Below are 23,881 nucleotides of genomic sequence, written 5' to 3'. Positions count from 1 at the left end.
AAAAAAAAAAAAAAAAAAAAAAAAAAAAAAGCATACACATAGTAGTATGCTCTACAGTAAATACCTGGGAAACAGTCGCCTGGCTTATTTTAAGGCCTTGGTGTCTCAGGCACACCTTGGCAGGCCAAGGGTGGGGTTGGGTGCTGGGAGAAGGGACCAAGGGGAGGATGTCACAAGACTCATTATGCAGGGTGCTGAAGGTGCAGGCTGGGGGTCATAACCTGGCTCTGTGTGGCCTCCAGCAGGGCCCGCTTTGTGAGTCTCAATGTCTCCATCTGTAAAATGGGGATAACAGAGCCTACCTCTTGGGGTTGTTGTGGAGATAAGTGAGATGACAGGTAGATACACACTTAGGGCAGAGCCCAAGCATCAGCAGGCAGCATGAATGTGGGTGCCTCCTACTTGTGATCTGCTATCTTCCCTGCCTGCTCCAGTGGGTCCTGGAGGGCTCCTCATCTTTGCATCTGTGCCCTGCTCTCAATCCTTTTCTGTTGTCTCACAAAGAAAGTTCTCTCAGGGCCCAAGAAAGATTCATCAAAGGGAGAATCTGGTGACACAAAAGCAAAATGCAGGGTGTGGCCCATGCTGCAAAGCCCAGGGAATCAGAGGACGTGGCTTGGGCTGGTCTGACTGCTCTGACTAGGTCTTGGTTTCCATCCTGGCACAACGGGCTGCCGTCTCCTTCAAGCTGCAGCTCAAGTGGGGCTCCTTCTCCTCCCTCAGATGGAGGGTCTTCTTCCACATGCCCAGAAGCATTTTGCACGTGACTCTGAGGGGGTCCCTGCTACTCCTGGAGGCTGTGAACAGGCTTGTGGCTCTGGGAGGGCCCTTGGGGAACACAGCAGTAAACACATCTGGTTCCACTCCCCAGGGAGCTCACTGTCGGCAAAGGTGGTCAGAGCTGTCCCTAGAGAGGGGCCGTGGAACACGTGGTGGTTTTACCGTGTGGGCTGGACACCCGAATTCTATTCCCACATAGCCACCTCTGCTGTCTGCACCTTCACCATTACGTAGTCACTGGTGAAAATCCCACAAAACAGCAAACTCTGGCTTGGATCTGCCTTAGGCTGTCTCCGGACCTGGTTTCAGCGCTGGCGGGACTGCAGCCAGAGGTCAGCCCATCAGAGACTGCAGCTGGAGAGAGCAGCCCAGCACCACCACCGGCAGCTGCTGCTGGAGGGGCTGGCCCGATGGAAGACACATCATCTGGGGTGTGTCAGGAAGAGGGTGAGGCCAGCGGTGGCAGCTCTCCAAGATCCCCCTGCCTGGCAAGGGGTGTCCAGGCCGGAGACCATTTCTCAGGAAGGGGTCTCTCCAAGCAGCCGGTATGAGTGGTGGGTGGTTCAGGGTCCTGTAGGACAAGGCTGCAGGAGGCTGAGGGGTTGTCAGCCCCAGAATCCATTGTCTCCCAGGGAAGATGGCTTAGCAGAAAAATCTGGTTCCTGCTGACCCTCGGCTTATCAGTCCTGGGGGATCTACAGAGTCCTCTAGGGACTCCCTGGCTGTGCAGGAGACCCCTGGCACCATCCAGCAGCCCTAGCAATAGGAGGACATTCAGCTGGGCTGGGAGCCTCACCCTGAGGCTGGGTTAGGTCAGGACCCACCCCAGGACATCTAGGCTAGTCACTGTCTCTGCACTTGCCCTCCCCCAGCTCCTGCACAGGCAGAGCACCCAACTGCTGGCACAGAGACTTAGCCAGACCTGCTTCCGCCAGTGGAAACAACAGGTGGGAGCCCAGGAGACGTCCCCTCCGTACCCCTTTCTCCTTCCTCTGGCTTGTGAGGCCCGGGCAGTGAGTGACCTTTTAGTCACTCTAGCCCACACCTCTAGTTCAGTGTTTTCACTGTCACCCTCCCCAGGGCCACCTCCTCTACCACCTTCCAGTCATTTCCTGGCACCATCAGCTTCCTTCCATCTGTAGCCCGCATAAGACCAGTTACTCCAAGGCCTGGTTTCTCTACACTGTTGTATTAAAAAATACATCAGTGGGCTAGGCGTGGTGGCTCATACCTATAATCCCAGGACTTTGGGAGGCCAAGGCAGGAGGACCGCTTGAGCCCAGGAGTTCAAGACTAGCCTGGGCAACATAGTAAGACACTATCTCTACAGAAACAAAATAAAAATTAGCTGGGTGTAGGTAGTGCACACCTGTGGTCCCAGCTATTTGAGAGGCTGAGGTGGGAGGATTGCTGGAGCCCAGGAGGCTGAGGTTGCAGCGAGCTGTGATCATGCCACTGCACTCCTGCCTAGATGAGAACGAGATTCTATCTTAAAGAAAAAAATCAGGCCAGGCACAGTGGCTCTTGCCTATAATCCCAACACTTTGGGAGGCTGAGGTGGGTGGATCGCCTGAGGTCAGGAGTTCGAGACCAGCCTGGCCAACATGGCAAAACCCCGTCTCTACTAAAAATACAATTAGCTGGGCATGGTGGCATGTGCCTGTAATCCCAGCTACCAGGAGGGCTGAGGCAAGAGGATTGCTTCCAGCCTGGGCAGCAGAATGAGACTCCATCTCAAAAAAAAAAAAGCATAATATCTAAAAATTAATATAAAATGTGTTTTAAGGCTTTGCGGGGATCTTGATAAAAAGCCAAGAGGGATCATGCAGAGCAGCGCCTCACGTCCCCAGCTCCCTCCTCCCGCCCTATTGTCCCGTTCCACTGTTCCGGGGACCTCAGCCCGCTGCCTCCACGCATCCCCCTGCAGGAGCCTTTTGCCACCTTCTTTCTTAAAAGTCCTTCCTTGGGTCACAGATGGAGCGTGTTGAGCACCTCACAGCCAGGCATGGGGCTGGCCCTTCCTAGTGGAGGAAGGGGAGCCTCGATTAGAGAGGGGGGCGAGAGGGCCAAGCCGGGCAGGGCCCTGTTATCAGCACGGCCTCACTGAAGGGGCGATGGGGAAATGATCTGGTCTTTCTGGCCCTAGCTGGCAGCCAGGAGGCAGGAGCAGCAGGCGTCTGTGCGTGCCCTGTGGTTCTGGGCCTTCTCACTGCAGGCAAAGGTAATTGGGGCTCTGCATCCTGCCGTCCCTGTCTCTCCCTCAGGCCTAAGCCCTGCCTTGGGTGGAGGGAGGGCACTTGGTCTGTGGGGGATCCGTAAGCCGGGAGACCTGGGCCTCACCTCCTGTCCTCCCTGGAGGTGTGGGCCACGTGGCTGGCCTTTGTGCTGGAAAGGAGGAGGAAGAAGGCACGGCTGCAGCAGGCGCTCCAGGCCTACCAGGGGCAGCTCCTCCAGAAGGGTGCCATGCGGCTCCTGCGCTTTGCAGCCAGCATGAAGGCCTCTCGGCAGCAGCTGCAGGCCCAGCAGCAGGTCCAGGTAGGTCCAGGGCCCTACCCCTTCTTGTGAGGAGCAGGCAGGGTATGGCATGAGCTGACTGGAGGCTGTGTTGCAGGCAGCTCACAGTCTCTACCGTGCTGTCCGCCGCTGTGCCACACTCTGGAAACAGAAGGTACTGGGCTGGGGCAGGGAGCCTCAGCCCCTGGCATCCATCGCAACCAGCAGAAAAGTGACGTTTGAGGGTACCCTTCTCAACCGTATTGCTGCTGGGGCTGGGGATGCCACCCTGGAGACTAAGAGGCCACAGGCTCCTCGGCCTCAGGGAGCCCTGGGCCGCCTGGCTGCTGGGGAGCCCCATGCCCTGGAATTGTGAGTACCCCCATCCTCACCTTGTCTTCCTCGCTCACACCTTGGGCAGAAGTTTGGATGGCATATCAGGGAGGGAAAATGGGCCCTGATGGGATGGGATGGGCTGCTCATGGTCTTGTCACAGCTGAGCTGCTGGGAAACCCCTCTTGTGCGGCGAGATCCCGTCCCTCCCACAGCAAGAGGGAGAGAATGGAGTGGGATTTCCAGACCCTCTCTCCTCCTGCCCTCTCCCGTCCTGCTGACAACGATCTTTTTCGGAGTCATACACTAGTTGACAAAGGGAACAAGCTCAGCTCCTGCCTGCGCCTGCCAGTCTCTCTTCTGCTCCCTCACAGCCAAGACACTGGTTTTTTGTCAGAAGCCCCTCATTCTTGTGTGAGCTGGCACCTGTCCCTCTGCCCACCCCTTCTATGGTCTCAAACCCTAACCTGCCCTGCCCTGTACTGGTGAAGCTGGTGGCTCCCACAGCAACCAGTGCTGAGAGCCTTGGGGATCTCAGGTGGGTGCATGGGGTCTGGGGCCTGGTCCCTCCTCTGCCTCTCCCTGCCTGACCTTGATGGGAACCTGAATGTCTCAGGCTACTCCCCTGTGACATGGACCCTGGTGACCTGTACACCTGCATCTCCAGGGTTGCTGTGCAGGTCAAAAGAGACAATGTGGGTGAAGCACCCCCCTGGCATCAGGTACCTTTTGTCAGAACTGCTGGGAGCTCTCTGGTCCAGGCCCATCCCAGCTTACTTGCTGACCTTGGCCTCACCTTCTCTGACCTTTAGTCTCCCTATAAAATTGGAAGGGTCTGACTAGCAACTCCCCATCTCACAGAGATCTCAGACCCCCTGCAGCCCTTGGTGAGCCCAGGGGAATAGAACCCATGTTTCTTCCCAGCAACACTGCCCACTCATCGAGGAAGCAGCCGCGATGCCCACACTTCCTGCTGGAGCCTGTGCAGAGCCAGAGGTCCCTGGGGGTTGGCGCTGTGGGGAGGCCGGGGTAGGTGGTCAGGGGGCCCCAAAGGCAGCTGCCACCTCCATCTGGGACCTGTGTTTTGGCAGCCCTAGGGTGGGTGGCCCCCTTTCCTTCTTGTTCTTTGGTCCCAGAGGAGGGTCCTGTGGCCTGACCACACTTTTGCCTTCCCTCTGCTCAGGCCTCAGAAGCTGCAGGAACATGGCCTAGGCATGGCTCAGCCAGCAGGTCCCTCCCTGACACAGCCCTTCCTGGCAGAGGCCCCGACAGCACCGGTCCCACACAGCCCCCTGCCTGGAGCCCTGTCCAGTGCCCCTGGCCCAAAGCAGCCCCCGACAGCAAGCACGGGCCCGGAGCTGCTGCTGCTGCCTCCTTCCTCCTCTATGCCCTGTGGGGCGGCTGCACCAGCCAGGGTATGTCTTCCATCAGCAGGCCTGGGCACTGGGTTCCCACTCTTTGGTCGGGCTTCTGGTGCTCTTTCTCATACCACAGCTGTACTCGGTTTTTCTGGAAGACCTTGGCACAGCGAGGCCACTCATCCATTTGACAGGCGTAGGTACCCACCATATACCAGGTCCAAGGGTCACAGCAGTGAACAGCCTGTCAAGGGCCCTGCCATCCTGAAGCTTATATTCTAGGCAGACAAGCAAAGAAAAACCCCTGCAGATCAGTAAAGAGGCTGCAGATCACGTAGGGTCCTGCAGGCCACGGTGAGTAGTAGTCTGGGATTTGAGAAGAGTAGGAAGTCGGGGAAGGGTACGGGCAGGGAGCACCGTGTCAGGTTTCTGTGCAGGCTATGGTCACTATGACCACGTGGTCCAGGCAAGCAATACTGGTGGCCTGGGCTCAGTGGTTACCATAGAGGGGACAGATAGTCTCTTGGAGGCAGACAAGGCAGGACGTGCCCTGAAGCATTTGCTGAGTGAGGGGAAAGAAGGAATGCAGGCTGATTTGTGCTGCTGACTTGAATAACTCGGGGAACAGTGGTTCCTGGAAGGAGGAACTGGGGGGTGGGGACTAGTTTTGGGTGAAGCATCAAGAGTCTGTTTTGAAACCAGGCTCTTGATGTCAAGCTTGAGAGAACGCAGACGTTGAGTCTGACCTTCAGGGGAGAGGTCAGGGCCAGAGATCAAGAAGAGTCCTCAGCACAGCCGCAGCAGTCTAGGAGGAGAGTACAGGGGGAGGAGAGAGGGGTCGATGCTCCAAGCGGGGAGCCTGGGCAGGGACGGCCAGGGAGTGTGAGTTCAGTGATGGAGGTGAAAGCTGCTGTCAGGCCACCAAAGATGCTGGTTCCTGAATGGGGCTGAGGGGACAGGAAGGAGCCAGTTCCTGTGGTGAGTTTGGCCTTGTGAAGCCACTGACCCTGGCTAGAATGGGGTGTGGGTTTGAAAGGGTTTCGACCCCTGTCTGGTGATGTCTGCTCTCACCCGGAGAGGAGGGCATGGAGGAGGTTGTGGAGTACTGGCCTTTCACTGACCACTTCTCACGTCAAAGCTCAGCAAGATCATGAGCTCAGAGCAAGGTAGGGCTGGAGGGTTGGGTAAGGCTAGGAACAGCTGCGCAGGCAGTGGAGGCACAAGGCAGACTGACAATACAGGGTGCTGTTGGGTGCCTGTGAGACTTTCTCCTACAGTAGCAGGCCCTGTGAGCAGGGGCAGGCTAGACAATGAGCTGGCACGGCCACTGCTTGGAAAGCCCAGCTCCTGCAGCTGGGGCCTGGTCTTCCCCCACCCCTGCAGGGCAGGCAGTGCCCGTTCCCAGCTTCCTCCTAACTTCCCTGCTAAGCATCCACTCTTCTTTTCCTTTGCAGGTGTCAGCACAGCCAGCTACTCCTAGGCATATGCCCCAGCTCCCCCCATCCCTGGCCAGTGTCCCTGGCCCCCATCCACGCCTTCCTGGAGACTTCTCAGGCCCCAGGACTGGGCCTGGGCTTTCAACTGCAGGTGTGTACCTGGGGCCTGTCAGGGCGGCAAGCATTCAGGCCACTCCCAGACCTGGGACTTGCTTACCCTGGTCCCAGACAAGAAAATGGTCTGAAACCAGCTCACTCCCGTCACCACAGGCTGCCTAGACCTTGAGGCTGAACTTGAGGGGATCCAGCAACAACTACTGCACTACCAGACCGCCAAGCAGAACCTCTGGTGAGCCCTGCAGAACGCCTGTGGCCCTGGCCACGGGAGCAGGTGTTGCCTGGAAAGGTGGGCGGGAGGTTCCATTTCCCTGGCCAGCTGCCAGGGTCCTGTGGGTGGTCTTGGTCTAGCCACAGAGGGGTGTGGGGAGCCCTCAGTGTGTGCTGTCCAGAAGGACCCGGTCTCCACCATGGCCCTCTACCCGGCTCAGTACTGCTTAGGAAGGCCCAGGTCAGCCTCACCTGTGGACAGAGGCCCTCTTCCTAGGATGGGATGACAAAGTTGAGCAAAACTCTAAAACCCCGATGAGGCCATGCTGTCCCCAGTGACTAACTGTAACACCGATATTAAAGGTGCAGAGGAGACAGGCCAGCTGCACTCAGTGGTGTGGGGGCCATCAACATACAGCGGCCTCAGAGTTTCAAGGGCAACAGACTGGTGCCCTCATCCTTGGCTCCGCACTGGGAAGAGGACAAGGAGTGTGTTTTCGTCCAGGGCCACCTGAGCTGCTGTCTGCTGGGGAGGGTGGAGGAGGCTGGGAGAGGAAAAAGAACAAGTGTTCAGCTCCCAGGCGGGGGCCTGCAGCTCAGGGGAGGGGCCCTACCAGACCACCTTTCTCTCCATCTGATCCCCACATCAGAATTAGCTGAGGTGCCTCTCCCTGAGCCGGAGGGGGCTCCCCTAAGACTGCCAAGAACCCAGCCTGGCAGACAACGGATATCTTTACCCCTCAGGTCCTGCCAGCGGCAAGCAAGCAGCCTGCGCAGATGGCTGGAGCTGAACAGAGAGGAGCCCGGGCCTGAGGACCAGGAAGTAGAGCAGCAGGTGCAGAAAGAGCTAGAAGAGGTGAGGCCCCAGACCACCCCCAGGGACACCCTGGGCTGTGCTCCCTCTCAGTCCTGCCTGTCCCTCCCTGGCCCCAGGTGGAACTGCAGATCCAGCAGCTGGCAGAGGAGCTCCAGGCCCAGCGCCAGCCTATTGGCGCCTGCATTGCCCGAATCCAGGCCCTGCGGCAGGCCCTGGGCTAGCATGTTCACCCCAGGGACGCAGGTGCAGGGCTGTGGGGAGGCCCCAGGCCACCTGTAGGAACAAAGCACAAAGTTATGACTTTTATTTTTTTATTTCAAAATGTTTTGCAATTAAATGAATTACTGTTCAGAAGTCTCCCACTTTTCATACAAAAATACTGTGCTACTGATACAGTTGAAAAAATTCAATGATGTCTCTCCTGCAGGAGAAGTTCACAATGTCCTCAGGGTCAGCATGAACTCTGGCTCTGTCCACTGGGACAGGTTTTCCAGGTACTGACCAGCCATCCACCAAGGCTCCTCTGCCTCCAAGACAGACCCTGAATCCGTAGCAGCAACTTTCCCATATTTCACGTAGGGATATGGGAATGGGGACACAAACTCTCCCCTGTCCCTAGCTGGGCCTACCACCTGCCTGCTCTGTTCACTATGGCGCCATGAGGCAGGTTCAGCGATCGGTCTTGCCTGCTGCAGAGGACCTGGCCAGCTCCAGACGGTCACTGATCAGGTCCTGCAAAGGTCTGTATCATTAATCAGTCCTCGGAAGACACTGGCAGAGTCCAGGGTGATGCATTCAGCCACAAGCACAAAGATTGCTTTTTCTAAAGAGCAGGATGAGGTGAATTTGGGAACAGAAAGCAGTTGTCATGAAGGCTGTGTGGCTCTGCTGGGGGAGGCAGGGGAAGGGCTTCCACAGTCTGTGCCCAGGAGGCACCTCACCCTGTGCAGCAGGAGAGTTAAGGCCAAAAAACAAAATGGGCCAACAGAAAACAGCCCAGGTGATGGAGAGGAGCAGCAAGAAGGGATATTACCGGTCATCTTAAAATGACAAGACCAACTGAAGGTTCAGTCAGGAATGCGGGTCTCCCATTTATACAAATGTTTAAAAAGCTCCAAATGTGACAGATCATTCCAGCCTGCACTTTTTATTTGTAGGGAAGGAATGGGATACTTTGAGGGCATGACAGGGCTATCACCCCCTCTTTTGTACACCTCTGGAACTTGTGGGAGCTGAATCGTTCAAGTCCTACCTGGTCAGACTCCCACCCACCCCAAGGCAGGCCCTTACCTGGATGGCCTCATGGGCCTTCCCCTCTAAAAGACCCTCACTCTGTGTTTGGAAAAGATCCCTTAGCAGCCATAACAAGGAAAGAGGCTCTAGAGGGAGCCCAGGGCCTCCCCAAAGCGGATTTTCTGTCCTGTTTTCAGCTGAAAATTGAAGTCCTTAGGGGCCTCAAAGATCAGCACGATGGTGGAGCCCAGGTTGAACTCGCCCAGGTGTTCGCCCTTGCGCATGGGGACGCCCTCTCTGTTGGTGTGCGTCACAAAGCTGAAGTCATTGTAGGAGCCTTTGCTGTGCCTCGGGCTGTTTGTGTGCAGGTCCTGCGGGTGATAGGCTGGGGGTCATCGGGGCCCAGGCCGTGAGGTGCAGTGTTACCCCACGTTTGGAGTCCCTCTGTTGCTTGTCCCCACCACCACCCAACCCAACTCCAAAACGGAGGTGAAGATGGCATCTTACGGACAGGTGGGCCTGGTCTAGCCAGATGTCACACACAGCTTTGATACCTGCTGTGATCTGTCCAGAAAGGACAGGACCCAGTTGGACCCAGTGGTCTCCATGCATGGTGCTAAGTAAGTGGCTCCTGTGGGAGCCAAGGCCATTGGTCACAAACTGACACCCAAAAAGGCTGTCCCTGTGGGCATGGTGGGCAGCAGACCTGTGAGTACTGACCACCTCACATGCTGTAACCAACACAAGCCACCCCAAGCTCAACACTCCCTTTTTGTTCCCTCCATGCTCTCATCTTTAACCATGGTTCCTAGCAGAAGCCAGGTGCCAGGCAGGGAGGTAATTCCCTCATCTCTCCCAGCCACCTCCAGCCAGCACTGCAAAGAAGAAGGGAGGCCTCAGCCACCGGCAGGTGGAGCAACTCATTCTCAGGACAGCTGCTCAGCAGGGCCAGGCCTGACCAGAGATGTGGCCCCCTCTTAGAATTCAGTCCCAACACATCTAGCTGCACAGCAGACAAGGCAGGTAGACCCAAGAGGTCCAGCCCTTGGGCTTTCGCAGGGCCTGGATTCTGCTTACCCGGTCAAAGTAAATACGAATGGAGCCCACGTTGGTGGCCCCAACAGCCGTCAGTGAGAAGAAGCCATGTTTCCAGTCCCCCGTCAGGACCACCCGCTCATTATGGCAGAAGAGCTCTTTGATCCAGCGAGCCATGCCAGGGTTCACTGACATCAGGGAACCTGCAGAGGTAGGGAATGCTGCTACTGCCTGTCCAGAGCCTGTGTGTCTGCTCCAGGGCAGCCAAGACCCAGAGGGACTCATGGCCTATTGCCCCAATGTCATTCCACATGCTGAGCAGGCTGGAGCCCACGGTCCCCTGCCCATAACCAGCCTGCATAAAGCAGTCAGCTCCTGGCCTTGATGACCCTGGTATGGAGCCTGGTCCCCTGACACCAAGAAGCCAAGAGCCTCTGTGTGAAGCCATAGAGGCAGCCCTCCCACCCTCACGCTGGTCCTGGGCTGACCTGGGAAGTGGCGTCGGTGGGACACAGTCCAGTCAGTGGGAGAGTGGAAGCAGTGGTAGTCCCCAGGAGCCAGGTAAATGACACAGTGATAGAGCTCGTTCCCTTCTCGGGTGACCAGCTGGTTCTTAAAGGAGTCACATGAGGTGGCTGTGGAATGAAGTAGACATGGGGGCCACCAACACAGTGAGCACCCAGCACAGTCTGAGCATGGTCTGCACATGGATCTCAGGGAGGCCCCATACATGCCAGCCTTGGATCCTTCCCCAGCATCCCCTCCCTCCCGATCCACACACAGCAGCAGGGCTGCCCAGCTCCGCCTGTGCAGTGACCCACCTGGCGGGAAGGGCAGGTCCTCTGTGCAGGTACGTGGGCCCAGGAATGACTCCAGGGAGTAGGTGACCCCCTTTACCTGCTCTACCTCGCAGTTCTTCACCTGCCCAAAGTTGAGGATCCTTCCATCCGATGGGCTGATCTGGAAGGGCAGGAGGGCCTTGGTGTGAGGGAGTGCAGGAGACAGCCTCCCCTTCCCCTTGTCATCCTGCCCCTTCCAGATATGCTGGAGATGGGGGGTGCTGTGCTGGGCAGGGGAGGCCCAGCTGTGGAGTCAGGAAAAAGTCTCATTTCTTGCAGGAAGAAAGGGTCAGGCCTTACCACACTGTGCAGGCCACAGACAGGCCGGGCCTGTGGCTTCAGCTTGCGCCGGAAGAACTCGCTGAGGTTGCGGTAGTGATGCAGGTCCTCCACGGCCGCCTCTTTCATGTTCACCCCGAAGGTCCAGATGTACAGGCTATAGACAGGCCTACGCAGCCAGTGTGGCAGCTCCACCTGGTTGAGGCGGCCCCAGGCCCGTGACAGCAAACGTGTCGGCACTGACTTGTACAAAGCCACCTGCAGGCCACAGGGCATGGGGCTGAGGTGACCACACTGCCCCAGCTCCAAAGAGCTCAAGCGCTGTCATTAGCCCACCTCCCACTTCAGGAGAGAATCTGCGCCCCACAAAGGCCACCAGGGCCCTGGTACCCCACGCTGCTTTTGTGATGTGGCTGTTTATCACTGGGAACCAGACTGTACCTGCCAACTCCTGCCACACAGTGCTCGGTTTACATACAACTCGAGTGGTTTTCATCATTTGATGCAAAAGTCAAATAGCAACTGCCCCAGGCCCAAAGCAAGAGACGGCCAGCAGTCTTACTTTTTAAAGTAGGGGTTGGAAATGGATTTGACCCTAACTACGGTGTGTGACCCTAGCCATGGTGACCCCAGTATCACAGTGTGTGGGGAGGTGATGGGCATCTTGCCAGTCACTGCCCATATCCCAGGCCACTAGAAAAAGGAGGCGGCTCCCAGGTACGTGGAACAAGTCTACAGCCCAAAGTATGTCCCTCTTAACAGGAAGTGAGGACACCCTGAGCACCAACATCAGGGATTTTCAGACGTAGACCTGCATTGTCACTGTCACCTGGGCCTGAGCTGCAGACACAGGGTCCGCAGCCCCTCAATGTCCAGCCAGCCCTCTGAGGGCTTGGACGAAGCCAGTCGGAGAAGCCCAGCCCTGCTGAGCCCCACCTTGGCCCCATGGCTGGCTTTATGTTCAGTGTTCTGCTGTGACATGAGTCAGGACATAAAGCTGTCTGCACCTGGGGTTCCTCCCAAGAGGCAAAGGGAAGTCATTCCCTCTGTTCTCTCTTCCTCCAGGGAAGCCTGGAGCAGCTGAAGACAGACGATGGTCTGGGGACAGGCAATGGGTCCCACGAGTTGGTCCCAGAGCCCTCTAGCAGGGCCAGGTACCCAGGAAGTGGCAGCCTCTCAAACTTCAGGTGCTGCTGCCACTGTAGAAACTGCCTCTAATGGGCAACTGCTGCTTCTCTAAACACAACAAAGACACCAACTCCCCAAGGTGTAAAAGTGATTTTACTCCACTTTTGAACACCTCTCCAAGGTAAAAAATTAGCAGCTCCCAGAGAGCTGCTCTTACCCCTCTCAGCTGATGCTGTCATGCAGAAGGGCTGTGTGAGCCCCGGCCCTTCCCAGGCACAGGCTGGACCCTGAGCTAATATCCAGGATGCCTCAATGCCCCTGAGCTCCGGTGACACCCACCTGAATGTCAAAGGCCCAGGAACAGGGTTTCCTCCTCGGGGCCAACCAGCCTGGGAAGCCAAGGGCAAGAGCGAGCTCTCTAGGGACCAGGAGGGGCCAGGCCAGTTCCCTTGCACAGTCCTGGGATAGGCTTCTGGGTTCCGTTCACCCTAAGGGACCCAAACAAGCTCCATCTTTCCTGAACCACCTCTCCGGCATCCCAGAATTGGTTTGGCTTCTGCTCAAAATCACCTCTAAGCTTTTTTCTGCCTGAACACAGAAAAGTCAGAGACAGACACCATTTTCTGAATCCCCAGACTGGGTTCCTTCCAGAACCAGAGCCCCAAATGGCAGACACAAGGCAGGCTACGGGAGTGGACAGGGCATGGCAGGCCCTGGAAGTCACTCTTTCACAGCCCAGGTAGTGGCCTTCTCAAAAGCTGCCCTGCCCTTGCCCACCAATGAACCTTGCAACCCTGACCCACTGAAGATGTAGCTATGACATATGTTCTGACAGCCCATCTCCTCCTTGGTCTCTCCAGCACCTCAACCTCAGGCCTGCCCAGGGGGAGGTCCGAGCCACGGGGCTGCGCACACTTACCCTGCTCACAGGCCTCCATCCCACCCGGCTGAGCGGTCTGAGGGCGCCGAAAGGCAGGAGGTAGTAGAGGACGGTCAAGGGCCAGGAGCGCAGTTTCAAAGCGGGTCTGGACATGCAGCTCAGCTGCCCCAGCCTCCGCCTCAGGGCCAGCTGGGGGAAGTGCAACCTGCAGGGCACAGGTCCACACAGAGCCAGGTCAGTGGCCAGCCTCTGGGCAGGACCCAGGAGGTTGCCACCTGTACCCGGGGCAGAACCCCTCCTGTCTGCCCACCCTCGGCAAGCTGCCTCGCTGTGGGGTGATGGACCCCGGCAAGCACTGGCTATACCGCCTTGTCCCAATCCCATTCTGAGTCGGGCTGGGCTGCCTCTGGCTGGCAGACTCATTTCCCAGATTCTCCCACCCGCCAGCAAGCTGGGGAGGCTGGGAACGTGGGGGCAGCCGCAACAAAGGAGAGTCGGGCCCAGCTGTGGGGAACCTCAGCTGCAGCAGCTCCCAGCGAGGGCCTCCAGGCCCAATCACCTGGGCCCCGGGAGGGAAGTAGGGTGCAGGGCCTGCCTCGCATCTCTCAGCCTCCAAGGCCCAGGAGAGTGGGCCCCAGGGGTCAGCTCTACTGCACGGGCACGGGCACTGGCACTGGCACAGCAGTGTGTAGCACTGAGAAGCTGCGACCCATCCAGCTGGGTAACCATCTGCTGAGTCTTCTGCTACCATCCTTTGCGGGATCTGGGATATTCTTTTCATGGTTCCAGGCCCCGTTTCCTCATCTGCTAACTTAAGGGACCATGACCCGACAAGATCTCGAAAGGAGTACTTACACCTCCACACACCCCACCACACAGCTACGGCTCCATCCATTTGCATGGTCTTTCTATAACAGCCCAGGTTCTCCAAAACCCATCCACAGTTTTGTGAACAAAACCTCCCCACCACAAGTTCTCAAGCCACCTGCCTACTCTGCTAGGGCCACACAGACACACATACACATACATGACCCAAGCCCCTCCTTTCAGCAAAGGTAGACACACACACATACACAGACACACAATCCCCCTCCTTTCAGCAAAGGTGAACATACACACACACACACACGACCCCCCTCCTTTCTGCAAAAGTAGACACACACACACACCCCAAGCCCCTCCTTTCTGCAAAGGTGGGGACACACACACACACACACACACACACACACANAAGTAGACACACACACACACCCCAAGCCCCTCCTTTCTGCAAAGGTGGGGACACACACACACACACACACACACACACACACACACACACACGACCCAAGCTCCTCCTTTCTGCAAAGGTGGGCAGGCCTCTCCCCACCATCCCAGCATAAATGCAGGGCAGTCAGCAGGGGCTCAGCTTCACCAGAGCCACAGAGGCTGGACGGGCCTTTCCATTAGAACCCTGGCCTCCTGAGCCAAAACAAGGCCCACCCCATCCTGTCCATGCCTAGGCCTAGCAAATGCTCCTGAGGCCCAGGGTAGCCTGCAGGACACCACATTGCCATCCATTCAGAATGTCCCCAGGCCTGTTTCCTCATCTGCAAAGTGACTGCATTTGGCTAATCTGCTGCCATCTGGGACTGTGCTCTCAAGAGAAGCTGACTCCTCTCTCCCAGTTGCTGAGCAAACCAAGGAACAAAGCGGCATTTCAGCTGATAGCAGCAGCAGAGCAGACGGGAGAGGCAAGCCGGCAGTGAGGCCCTGCTCAGTTCGGAGGTGGCTGCATCCACAGCTCCTGGGTGCCTGCTTTCTCTCCCATCCCACCCAGTGTGTTTTTAAAAGGTCCAGGAAGGCGGCAGGGGCCAAGCAAAGACAAATCACTGCTCCCCTCTGGCTTCCCACCTGTCCTGCTCACTGCAGAAGTGCAGGGACCAATCCGAGAAGAGCTGCACCCCTCCTCCCAGCAGGAAGGGGGATGGGGAAGCCTCTCTCTGGGGGTGGGGCGGGGGGGCGCACAGAGGCAAGGATCTGGGGTGGGAGGAGGGGGCCTGGAAACACCAGGGTGGGGAAGACGGCAGGCATGAGGTCTGAGACCCACTGGCTGCCTCCCCCTGCTGGGCCCTCCTCCTGGTTGGAACCAAAGGTACCTGAAGCGGGCTCTCCGACTCAGGGCGCTCAGGCCCCCCACGCCGGGCCCCTCCAGCCTCGGGGGCTGACCACCAGTCCCCTTGCCGCCACCTCCACTGCGAGGCCGCTGGATGTGAACTCTGACCTTCCGGAGGTCATGGCGGGGAGCCGTGGGGTTAGGGCGCGGTGGGCAGCATCTCACCATTTCGCCGCACGGAGCTCTGGTCCTCGCCGCGCCTCTGACTGACACATCATGGGCCGGCGCAGGGAGGGTGGGGCGAGGCTCACTCGCTCACTCCCTTTGTTTTCCTCTTTCCTCCCCTTCCCTGGAGCCAGAGGATCTCCTGTGCTGTCACTGCTTCAGGGCCTCTGCCTCCACGAGGCCGGTTGGTGGCGCCACTTCCTGGGATTGGTTCAGTCTCGGTGGCTCGCAGGGTGCAGGTTAGAGGGTCAGGGCTACTGCAGACAGACAGGCACTGGTCACACACCTGCTCAGGTCACCTGCTCAGGGCTTGCAGCCCAGTGCAAAAGCCCCTGCACTTAAGCCCACTGTCCCCAGGCCTGGCAACCTGCATTGTCCCTGCTGCCTGGGGCTGCGCCAGCCTGCACTGCTCATCCTCCTCCTCAGCTGGCCTGGGGAGCAGCAGTGGGGCAAGGCCCTTGGGCTGCCTGATCCAGTGAGCCATGACAGGGAAGGGACCAGCCAGTGCTGCCAGGGCTTCCGGGCACCTCTCAGCTCCAAACACACAAGGTGGGAACCTGAGCCGTGTGCTCCCGGCCCAGGCCCTGTGCCATGTACACCGGTCTGTGGTTTGGCCCCTCCCTCGCTAGGATCTGACCCATTTTCGATTCAGGTTACAAAGTAGCATCTGAGGATTAAGATGAGAGGGGAAGCCAGGAGAGGTGCCCTGGTGAGAACCTGGCCTCTTACCTGCTCCAGGTCTCTCCTCACCCCTCTGGCTTTGACCCCTCCACCAACACACACAAAATACATGGCTCCTCACTCCAGGCCTCCTCAGAAGCTGGGAACAGGCCAGGACTGCAGCCCAAACTAGTTCCACCCCTCTTTTCCTATCTTTGCTTCAGAAAACACTTAGGCCGGGCCCTGCCTGGCTGTCTGGGAGGACACGCCCGGTCCCTACAAAGCCTCTCCACACTGGCTTGCACAGATAGTGGAAGGACACGCCCGGCCCCTACAAAGCCTCTCCACATTGGCCTGCACAGATAGTGGCTGCTATCTCAGCCCAGGTAATCCAGACCCTCCAGGATATGGGCTGACAGGGGCCCGGCCTTCAACCCTGACCACTACTGCTCAAGAAGAGGGCAGGCACCTGTCACCATCCTTAGATGATGAAATGTGGTTCCAAGAGCTGCTGCCTAAAGCAAAGAATGGGCCAGACAAAACCAGCACACTGTAAGCCCAGCTCAGACGTGGTTGTGGCCGCGCACAGTCAAATGTCTGACACCCTGGCAAACCCTCCTCACCCAAAGAAGTGAACGTTCCACCTGGGCACCTGCCTGCAAGTCACCTAATCCCTGAGTATGGGATTCAGTGGCCTCTCAGAACAGGACAGTAAGGTGACTAAGATCTGGACACGAGCGTGGATTTCTCCCCCTGATCCAGGCAGTGTTGGGCTAGTTCAGGCCCCTCTCCTAAATGACTGGCGAGGACAGCTCACGGCAGATGGGCCAGGCAGGAGGGCACCCATCCACCAGGCCTCACCCTGCAAACAGATACACACCAGCATCCTCCCCCGGGAAGATGCGGGCACCAAGAGATCGGCACCGGCACAAGACGCCCATCCTGTCACCAGGCCCAGGCCCACGGCTCCACAGACACCCTGCTTCAGCCCTCCAGGGCCATGTCACTGCAACCACTCCACACATGTAGGGAGCACACGCCCCACCCTCCCTGATCCACCAGGCTCCATGCTGGCCTCCTGCCAGCTGCCAGGGAAACAGAGGGGTGACAGCAGTCAAGGGTGAGCCTGGTGCCTGGTTCCAAAGGGGAGGCTCTTTCGCTGGTTGATAGAGTGCAGACTTGGAGCTGAGCTCACAGCCAGAATCCACAGGGAGGCAAGGGTGGCCTTGTGGGGAGACGGAGAGGAGGGGCTTTGATGACACCAGCCTTCTGCCAGTTTTCCTCACTTACCTACCCTGTGGGACAGTGACCACCACAGCCCTGAATGTGTCAGAAAGACATGAACCCACATAAACCCAGCTCAGCCAAAAACCTTGAGTTCTCAAACCAGGTTCCCCTGTGAAAACCTTGATGTTTCGTTCTCCCATGGTGCTATGAGGGGCGGGGTCTGGCCTCCAGTCTCAGGGCACTACTGAAGAATTAAAGCACACGAGGCCAGGGGGCACGTCAGATGCCCATGAGGGAAAGGTGGGCCCTGGCTCAGAAGCTAGAGGAGGATGGCCCAAGGAGCTGCTGCCCTGGCCCTGGAGAGACTCTAAGAACCATCCTGAGAGGCCAGGCTGGGGCACCCCACCTGCAGGTGCGCCCAGTGAGAGGCAGGGGGTCCCTGCCCATTCAGATCCTTGCTTTATCACTATTCTACTTCTTCTAAAACAGGCACCGAAACCAGCGTGTCTGTGCCTCCAAATCACCACCTGATGGCCCCAAAAGATCACCATGGAGTAGAATGAATCCAGCTTTGCCCCAGAACACAGGCTGGGCACCGTCTGACCCACTAAGAGCTGCAGGATGGAGGGAAGGGGCCCCTAGAGGTCACTGCCTTCTCAATTCCCAAGGGTAAAGCCACTTCGTTGGCCAGCAGTTTCTGGCCTCCTCATTTCAGAGCCCAGGTTGCCCTCTGCCTGTGACAACCCTGGGACGCCAAGCCAGAGATTTTATCCTCTGGCTGTCTGAGGGTGACATGGAGAGGGAGCCTCAGGCCCTAGATGAGGAATTTGCAAGAAGGGTACCCAGAATCGAGGAAGCACTGACACTTTCCCTCCCATGCCTCAAAGACACTCTGTGGAGATGAGTTTAGGGTTGTGATCAGTAGGACTTTAATGTCATTACATGGCCCGAGGGCCAGTCACCTGCAACAGGAGAACTCAGAGCACTTTGTGGCTGGTGACAACCTGGTCACTGCAATCCTGGCTGCCTTCCTCCACCTCCACCCTGAGAGCAGGGAAAAGCCTTGGCAAGTCACAGGTACTAAGTCTTGGTTTGTACATCTGGAAAATGGGAAAGGAAATTCCTCCTGCCCACCCCCTTGTGGCTCAGAGCACAGCTGCAACCATGGCCCGGAACAACTGCTTAGAAACCCCACTTTCACCCAGGAGCTTGACGCTGCCTCACCTTACCCTGCAGACCTGGCTTCAACACCTCACCTCTCTTTCCAACAAAAAGTCAACCCCACACTCTGGTGGGGGCAGGGGTTTCCACCACAGGGAAGACGGAAATAAAAGGGGCTTAGGTGGCAGTTCTAAAACAGGAACCCAAACCTTGGGGGCAGTGACTGGCCTTGCGAGTAGGAAGCAATGGCTGATAGGACCATATGGGGGACTGGGGACCACCTTTGCCAGGACATGCTGTCCTGGGGATCCATACCAGAGCAAGAAGGCAGTGTCCTCGCCCATCCCTCACCAACCGGGGTGAAGACCACAGTACCCTCCCTCAGTGGAATGGAAGTCGATGCATGGACCCAGGCCAAGCAGCAGTTACTACAGGTGTGGGTTGGGGCGTACAAGCATGTGTGCATGCAGGGGTGGGGGTGTGAGTGTAGGTGCAAGGGTGTGAGCATGCCGGATATGTGTGTAGGTGCGAGGGTGTGTTCATATAGGTGTACATGTATAGGTGTGAAGGCATGTGCAGGTAAGGGTGTGAGGGTGTGTGTGCAGGGGTGTGTAGGTGAGGGTGTGTGTGTAGGTGTAAGGTTGTGTGTGGGGTGTTGGTGTGTGTGGGTGTAGGGGTGTAAGTGCAAAGGTGTGTTATGCATACAGGTGGTGTGTGTGTAGGTGTGAGGGTGTGCATGTAGGTGGTATGTGTATAGGTATGGGTGTGTGTAGGTGCAGGGGTGTGGAGCTTCAGGGTGTGTGTAGGTGGGGGGCCGTGCACTGCCCCCGGGGGGCGATGGGCTTTCTCCCCAGCTCAGTTGAGGCATGGCCACCCGGCAGTAGCTTTCGTCCAGTGGGGCGACAACCCTGCCTTCCCTGCGTTCCAGGGCTAGAAGCAGGCAAACTTCCCAAGTAGGGGCCCCGGGAAAATGGTCCTCCCTGGGCGTCACGGACCAGGGAGCAAAGAGAAGGGCCCAGAGGCGCCTTTCGGGCACAGTCAGTGGCAGGCAGCCCCGGGAAGAGGGCAAGCAGGACTCGCAGGGATCTGTCCCAGCTGCCCAAAGACACAGAACCTCTTCTCAGACAACTCTGGGTGCTGTGGGGAAACCGGCTCTGGGCAGAGGCAGCGAGCCTGCCACCTGCCTCCCTGGCCCTCAGGCGCTGACCCGCCCGACCCGGCGCTACCCTCTTCCCAGGCGCCCTGACCCCAGGCTCGGCAGCACGGAGGAGACTGGAGCTTTCAGGGCCTGAGGCGCCCCAGCCCAGGCCCCCACAATGCCAGCCGGCACCCCCTCACTTCCCGCAACTGCCTCACTTCCCGTAAGCCCCGCACTTCCCGCACCCGCCCCAGGCAGGAGATGGACGTGGAGGAAGTGATCTCACGCAGCCGGGCCGTGCCCACGAGGGGAGGGAAAAGCCCACGACTCGCTCAAGGCTGTCCAAAGGGCTCCTCAGGCCGGGGCCGCATCGTCGCAGCTAGGAGGACCAACCGACGACCGAACGCGCTAGAAGGGCACCTCCACCCGGGACTGGTCCTCTGAGCGAGTGGGGCGGGGCGGGGCGCCTCCCTGAGAAGTCACCTGTGGCTCCTGGTCAGGCCGGGGCACCGGCTCCACTCGCTCACTCTCAGGTGGCTCCAGCTTCCGGGCTCCAACTCCCCAGAGGCGCTCCCAGAGCCGGGAAGCCTTGAGGCGAGTGGGCGGGGCCCAGGCTCCAGCCACTCAGACTACCAGGGGCGGGGGCAGGAGGCCGACCCCAGCCACCCTTAAAGCCGCAGCTCCCTCGGAGACCCAGTCCTGCAGCTCCGTCAGCCCAACCTCAGGGCCCCTTTAAGAGGAAGGGCCAAGGCTAGGGAGAAGGGGAAGGGCAGCGGGCACCAGCTCTGCCTGGTCACGGTCACGGTAGGACCCCTGCTCAGGCAGCAAGGTGGGCCTGGCTGCTCCCAAGGGATACCTCCTGCCTGTCCTCGGTCTCTGTGCGCTGGTCTGTGAGCCTCCTGTCCCCAGCCTGTGGCTGGCCTCCCAGAGCAGCTGCCTTCCTTCACCACCCCCCACCCAACACTAGGCGAACGCAGGACCCCACGTGCTGCTGTCTTCACTGAGGACCAGCTTCTTCACTGGACTGAACAGAAAGCTACCCCTGCTAGTCCTGGAAGCTCCGGAGAAGGCAAAATCCTTGATCTTTCCCACACCCCATCCTGAAGCTACAAGGCTGCTCCCACCCCCACCTTCTTGCCTTCCAGGCAGGCACACCCCTGACTCCAAAACTGATGTAGACCAGTAAACCCCATGAACAAGGTCCAACTGCCCCAGCCTAGAGCACACAGGCCTCCCTGCTTCACTACTAGGACGCAGATCCCATGGGGATGATGTGTGCTGTGTCTTCCCACCCCACTAGAGGACCCTAGTCTGCGGGTCAGCAGCCCACCCCATACCCACACAGTGCCAGGCACCCAACAAGCATTCAGCCTACATGGGATAGGACCAATCAGCTTAACTCTTTTAGGAGAGGGGAAAAGCCTGAGGGGGATCACCATTCAACCAAAGAAAGGGTGTGGCATTAAGTAGCCTCATTCACATCTGTGGGTGCAACTGAGCACCCGAATCCCCTATTCCATGGCAAGATAGCCTTGGAAGTCTCAAGTCTCCTCATTCTGAGCCACTGAACGGGATACAATTCCAGCTCCTTCTCACCACTGAGATCTTTGTTTCTAAAACAACTAAGGTTTGGGGCCAGGCATGGTGGCTCTTGCCTGTAATCCTAGCACTTTGGGAGCCAAGGTGGGAGAATCACTTCAGCTCAGGAGTTCGAGACCAGCCTGGACAACATAGTGAGACCTTTGTCTTTCTTTTTTTTAAAACCAAAAATAAAATAAGGTTTGGAACAGGAGGAGAGGGCCTGTAGGGCTTGTGGAGAAATTGGGCGATAGACCAAGCCTGGAATAGGACCTAAAGGCGTGCAGTCACAGCCCCACAAACCTATCATCTTTACCTGGATCAGCCCAAGCAAGTGCTGCATGACAAGCCACAGCCCTGAGATGCCGGGGAGGAAGACAGACAGAGTCCTCCTTCATGGACTTCCATGATCTTTCACATCTACAGTGCACCCATGGGAACAGGGAGGCAGAGGTGAACAAGGCATAGTGCAAACCCTAAGGGCCTCAGAATTTGGTACAGGGGTGGCAGATACCTTAAACACAGCTGCTCCTAATATTCTCCTGTCCAGACAGCACTACAGATCTTCAAACAGTGTCGTCACAACACTGATGAGAAAAAAAATCTATTCCAGCCAGGGCTACTGTCTGTGTGGAGTGTGCACGTTCTCCCCATGTCTGCATGGGTGTTCTCTGGGCACCCTACTTTCCTTCACATCCCAAAGCTGTGCACATCAGGCTCACTGGTGTGTGTAAATGGTCCCAGTCCGAGTGTGTGTGGCTGTGGGTGTGCCCTGCCATGGGAAGGCGTCCTGTCCAGGGCTGGTTTCCACCTTGTGCTGGGCCCTGAGCTGCTGGGATAGGATCTAGCCACCTGCAACCCTGAACTGCAGTAATTAGGTAAATAATGATCTAACTTGTTTTTATTAATCTTTCATAAATGCATGTATAGCTCACATTTCAATGGTTAATATTAGAAATGTTTGGGGTCTTGAAAAGTTCAGTGATGTTTTTGTGGTCAGAAACATCCACAGGAACTTAACTCTTGCTTATGTCAATTCGCCTTTGGTAAAACTGGTTTCATTCTACAATGCTTTGCTTAAAGGTGAAGATCCCAAAAACCTATCATCAAGATTGAAAGCTTAGTGTAACTGATCCCAGCATTCTCAGAGCCTCAAAGAAACTTCAGACCCCTTCCCACCTCAGCTACAAGGAAACACCATATGATATGGGATAAAAAGCAATTAAAACACAAAAAGATGTTGATGCAAAATCCTAGCACCACGAACTTTCAGAACTGGAAAGACCCTGGAAGACCACTGTGACTTTCTCAAAGCTTCTAGTACTTACCAGGCCACATGTCCCTGGGCACAGAACAAAACCATGTCCCAGTTAGACCAGGGAAGAAAGATCTGTAAGGGAAAGCCAGATTGTGCACATATTCTACCTCCCATGTGCTGAGAGATCTCTGGGACTCCCACACTCTTCCCTGTGGAATAGCCAGCTCTGCTGCACTGCATCTACCAGCATTGCTTTTTAACCATCCTAAGGCGGATCGGTGTTTAAAAATCTATAAACCAGGCCAGGTGTGGTGGCTCACGCCTGTAATGCCATCATTTTGGGAGGCTGAGGTGAGTGGATCGTCTGAGGTCAAGAGATTGAGACCAGCCTGGCCAACATGGTGAAACCCCATCTCTACTAAAAATACAAAAATTAGCTGGGTGTGGTGGTGGGCACCTGTAGTCCCAGCTACTTGGGAGGCTGAGGCAGGAGAATCGATTGAACTTGGCAGGCGGAGGCTGCAGTGAGCCAAGATCACACCATTGCCCTCCAGCCTGGGCAACAAGAGTGAAACTCTGTCTCAAAAAAAAAAACAAAAACATAAACCACTCCACAAGTCAGCCAAGATTAGTACTTTCCCACCTTCCAACCAGACTTCCACCACATATATTTTCAGAGGGGAAATGCCTCTGGATTTCCAACAACCATTTACAGTGAATTTCCTTAGGAAAAAAAAATTCTCTGGAAATGTACTTTCCTACCTTGTATTTATTTCCTTCAGGCCATGCAGTCCTTTATTTCCACTGCTCCCACTCTGTTAGGACTCCCTCGGGTGGGAGTGCCACCTAGTGTCACTGTAAGGCTCTGCAGGCTCCCAGGCCACCTGCAGAGGGAGGCCTCCCTGCCTCAGTCAACCCACCTGTATTCTCCGCCAGGTCCCAGCTATGTGAGTTTCATACACTACCTCTAGAGGGATGCCCTATGCCAGGGAACAGAAGGTAGCTGCGGAACAGGGGTGGCAGGTGTCCTCAGCTAATCCTCATTTCCTGGCTCTTGGCTAATTCTCATTCCCTGGTGGCTAATTCTCATTCCCAAAGCCCCCTCAAGGAAGATGGCTAGTGTCCTAATGGCTAGTACAAGAAACCACAGGCAGGCATCAGCCTCCCAGACGTCTGGGCAGAGAGGCCCAGCAATCACAAAGTGCCTTCAGGCTATTTCTCCACACACCAGATTCTCCTATCCCTGCCCAACTCCCTGCTAGTGTTTGAGAATGGTTTTTAGCAGTCCCACTGCGAGATGTCCCGGATACTCCTAGTCCATTCAGAGCCCCACCAGCAGCTCCCCCAAGGACGCTGCCCAGGCACTGAGGAAGGGTAGACTGAGGTGGAATAAAGAAAAAGTGCAGCCGGGCGCGGTGGCTCACACCTGTAATCCCAGCACTTTGGAAGGCCAAGGGGGGCGGATCACCTGAGGTCAGGAGATCAAGACCATCCTGGCGAACACAGTGAAACCCCGTCTCTACTAAAAATACAAAAATCAGCTGGGTGTGGTGGTGTGAATGTGTAGTCCCAGCTACTTGGGAGGCTGAGGCAGGAGAATC

The 23,881-nt window shown here is 57.0% G+C and overlaps 2 protein-coding genes across 10 annotated transcripts in view; one reads left to right on the top strand and one right to left on the bottom strand.

Moving 5' to 3' along the window:
- Window positions 1–7,895, top strand: part of SFI1 (SFI1 centrin binding protein) — a 109,677-nt gene extending 101,782 nt beyond the window's left edge. The window contains 11 exon segments of the mRNA XM_017499526.2: window positions 1,041–1,227; window positions 1,653–1,727; window positions 2,927–3,001; window positions 3,139–3,315; window positions 3,392–3,645; window positions 4,531–4,602; window positions 4,790–5,021; window positions 6,419–6,551; window positions 6,671–6,749; window positions 7,472–7,583; window positions 7,661–7,895. Of these exon segments, the coding sequence (XP_017355015.1) occupies window positions 1,041–1,227; window positions 1,653–1,727; window positions 2,927–3,001; window positions 3,139–3,315; window positions 3,392–3,645; window positions 4,531–4,602; window positions 4,790–5,021; window positions 6,419–6,551; window positions 6,671–6,749; window positions 7,472–7,583; window positions 7,661–7,765 (1,501 nt within the window). The 3' untranslated portion in view covers window positions 7,766–7,895.
- Window positions 7,839–23,881, bottom strand: part of PISD (phosphatidylserine decarboxylase) — a 32,693-nt gene continuing 16,650 nt past the window's right edge. Inside the window, exons 1-8 of one of the 9 annotated variants that reach the window (XM_037728187.1) lie at window positions 19,928–20,060; window positions 15,077–15,515; window positions 12,978–13,143; window positions 10,952–11,188; window positions 10,634–10,772; window positions 10,301–10,447; window positions 9,855–10,015; window positions 8,673–9,148 (exon numbers count right to left, since the gene is read on the bottom strand). In XM_037728187.1, the coding sequence (XP_037584115.1) occupies window positions 8,924–9,148; window positions 9,855–10,015; window positions 10,301–10,447; window positions 10,634–10,772; window positions 10,952–11,188; window positions 12,978–13,143; window positions 15,077–15,261 (1,260 nt within the window). In that variant the 5' untranslated portion in view covers window positions 15,262–15,515; window positions 19,928–20,060 and the 3' untranslated portion in view covers window positions 8,673–8,923. Of the gene's footprint in view, window positions 9,149–9,854; window positions 10,016–10,300; window positions 10,448–10,633; window positions 10,773–10,951; window positions 11,189–12,977; window positions 13,144–13,497; window positions 13,743–14,618; window positions 14,834–15,076; window positions 15,516–19,927; window positions 20,061–23,881 lie in introns of those variants that run through there. The other 8 variants (XM_037728188.1, XM_017499524.2, XM_037728186.1 and 5 more) reach the window with 8 other exon arrangements.

This window comes from Cebus imitator, unplaced genomic scaffold, assembly GCF_001604975.1.
Source record: "Cebus imitator isolate Cc_AM_T3 unplaced genomic scaffold, Cebus_imitator-1.0 Scaffold258, whole genome shotgun sequence".
Classification (NCBI taxonomy): domain Eukaryota; kingdom Metazoa; phylum Chordata; class Mammalia; order Primates; family Cebidae; genus Cebus; species Cebus imitator.
Note: the sequence above shows the minus strand (reverse complement) of the source record. Positions and strands in the feature narration are given on the sequence as shown.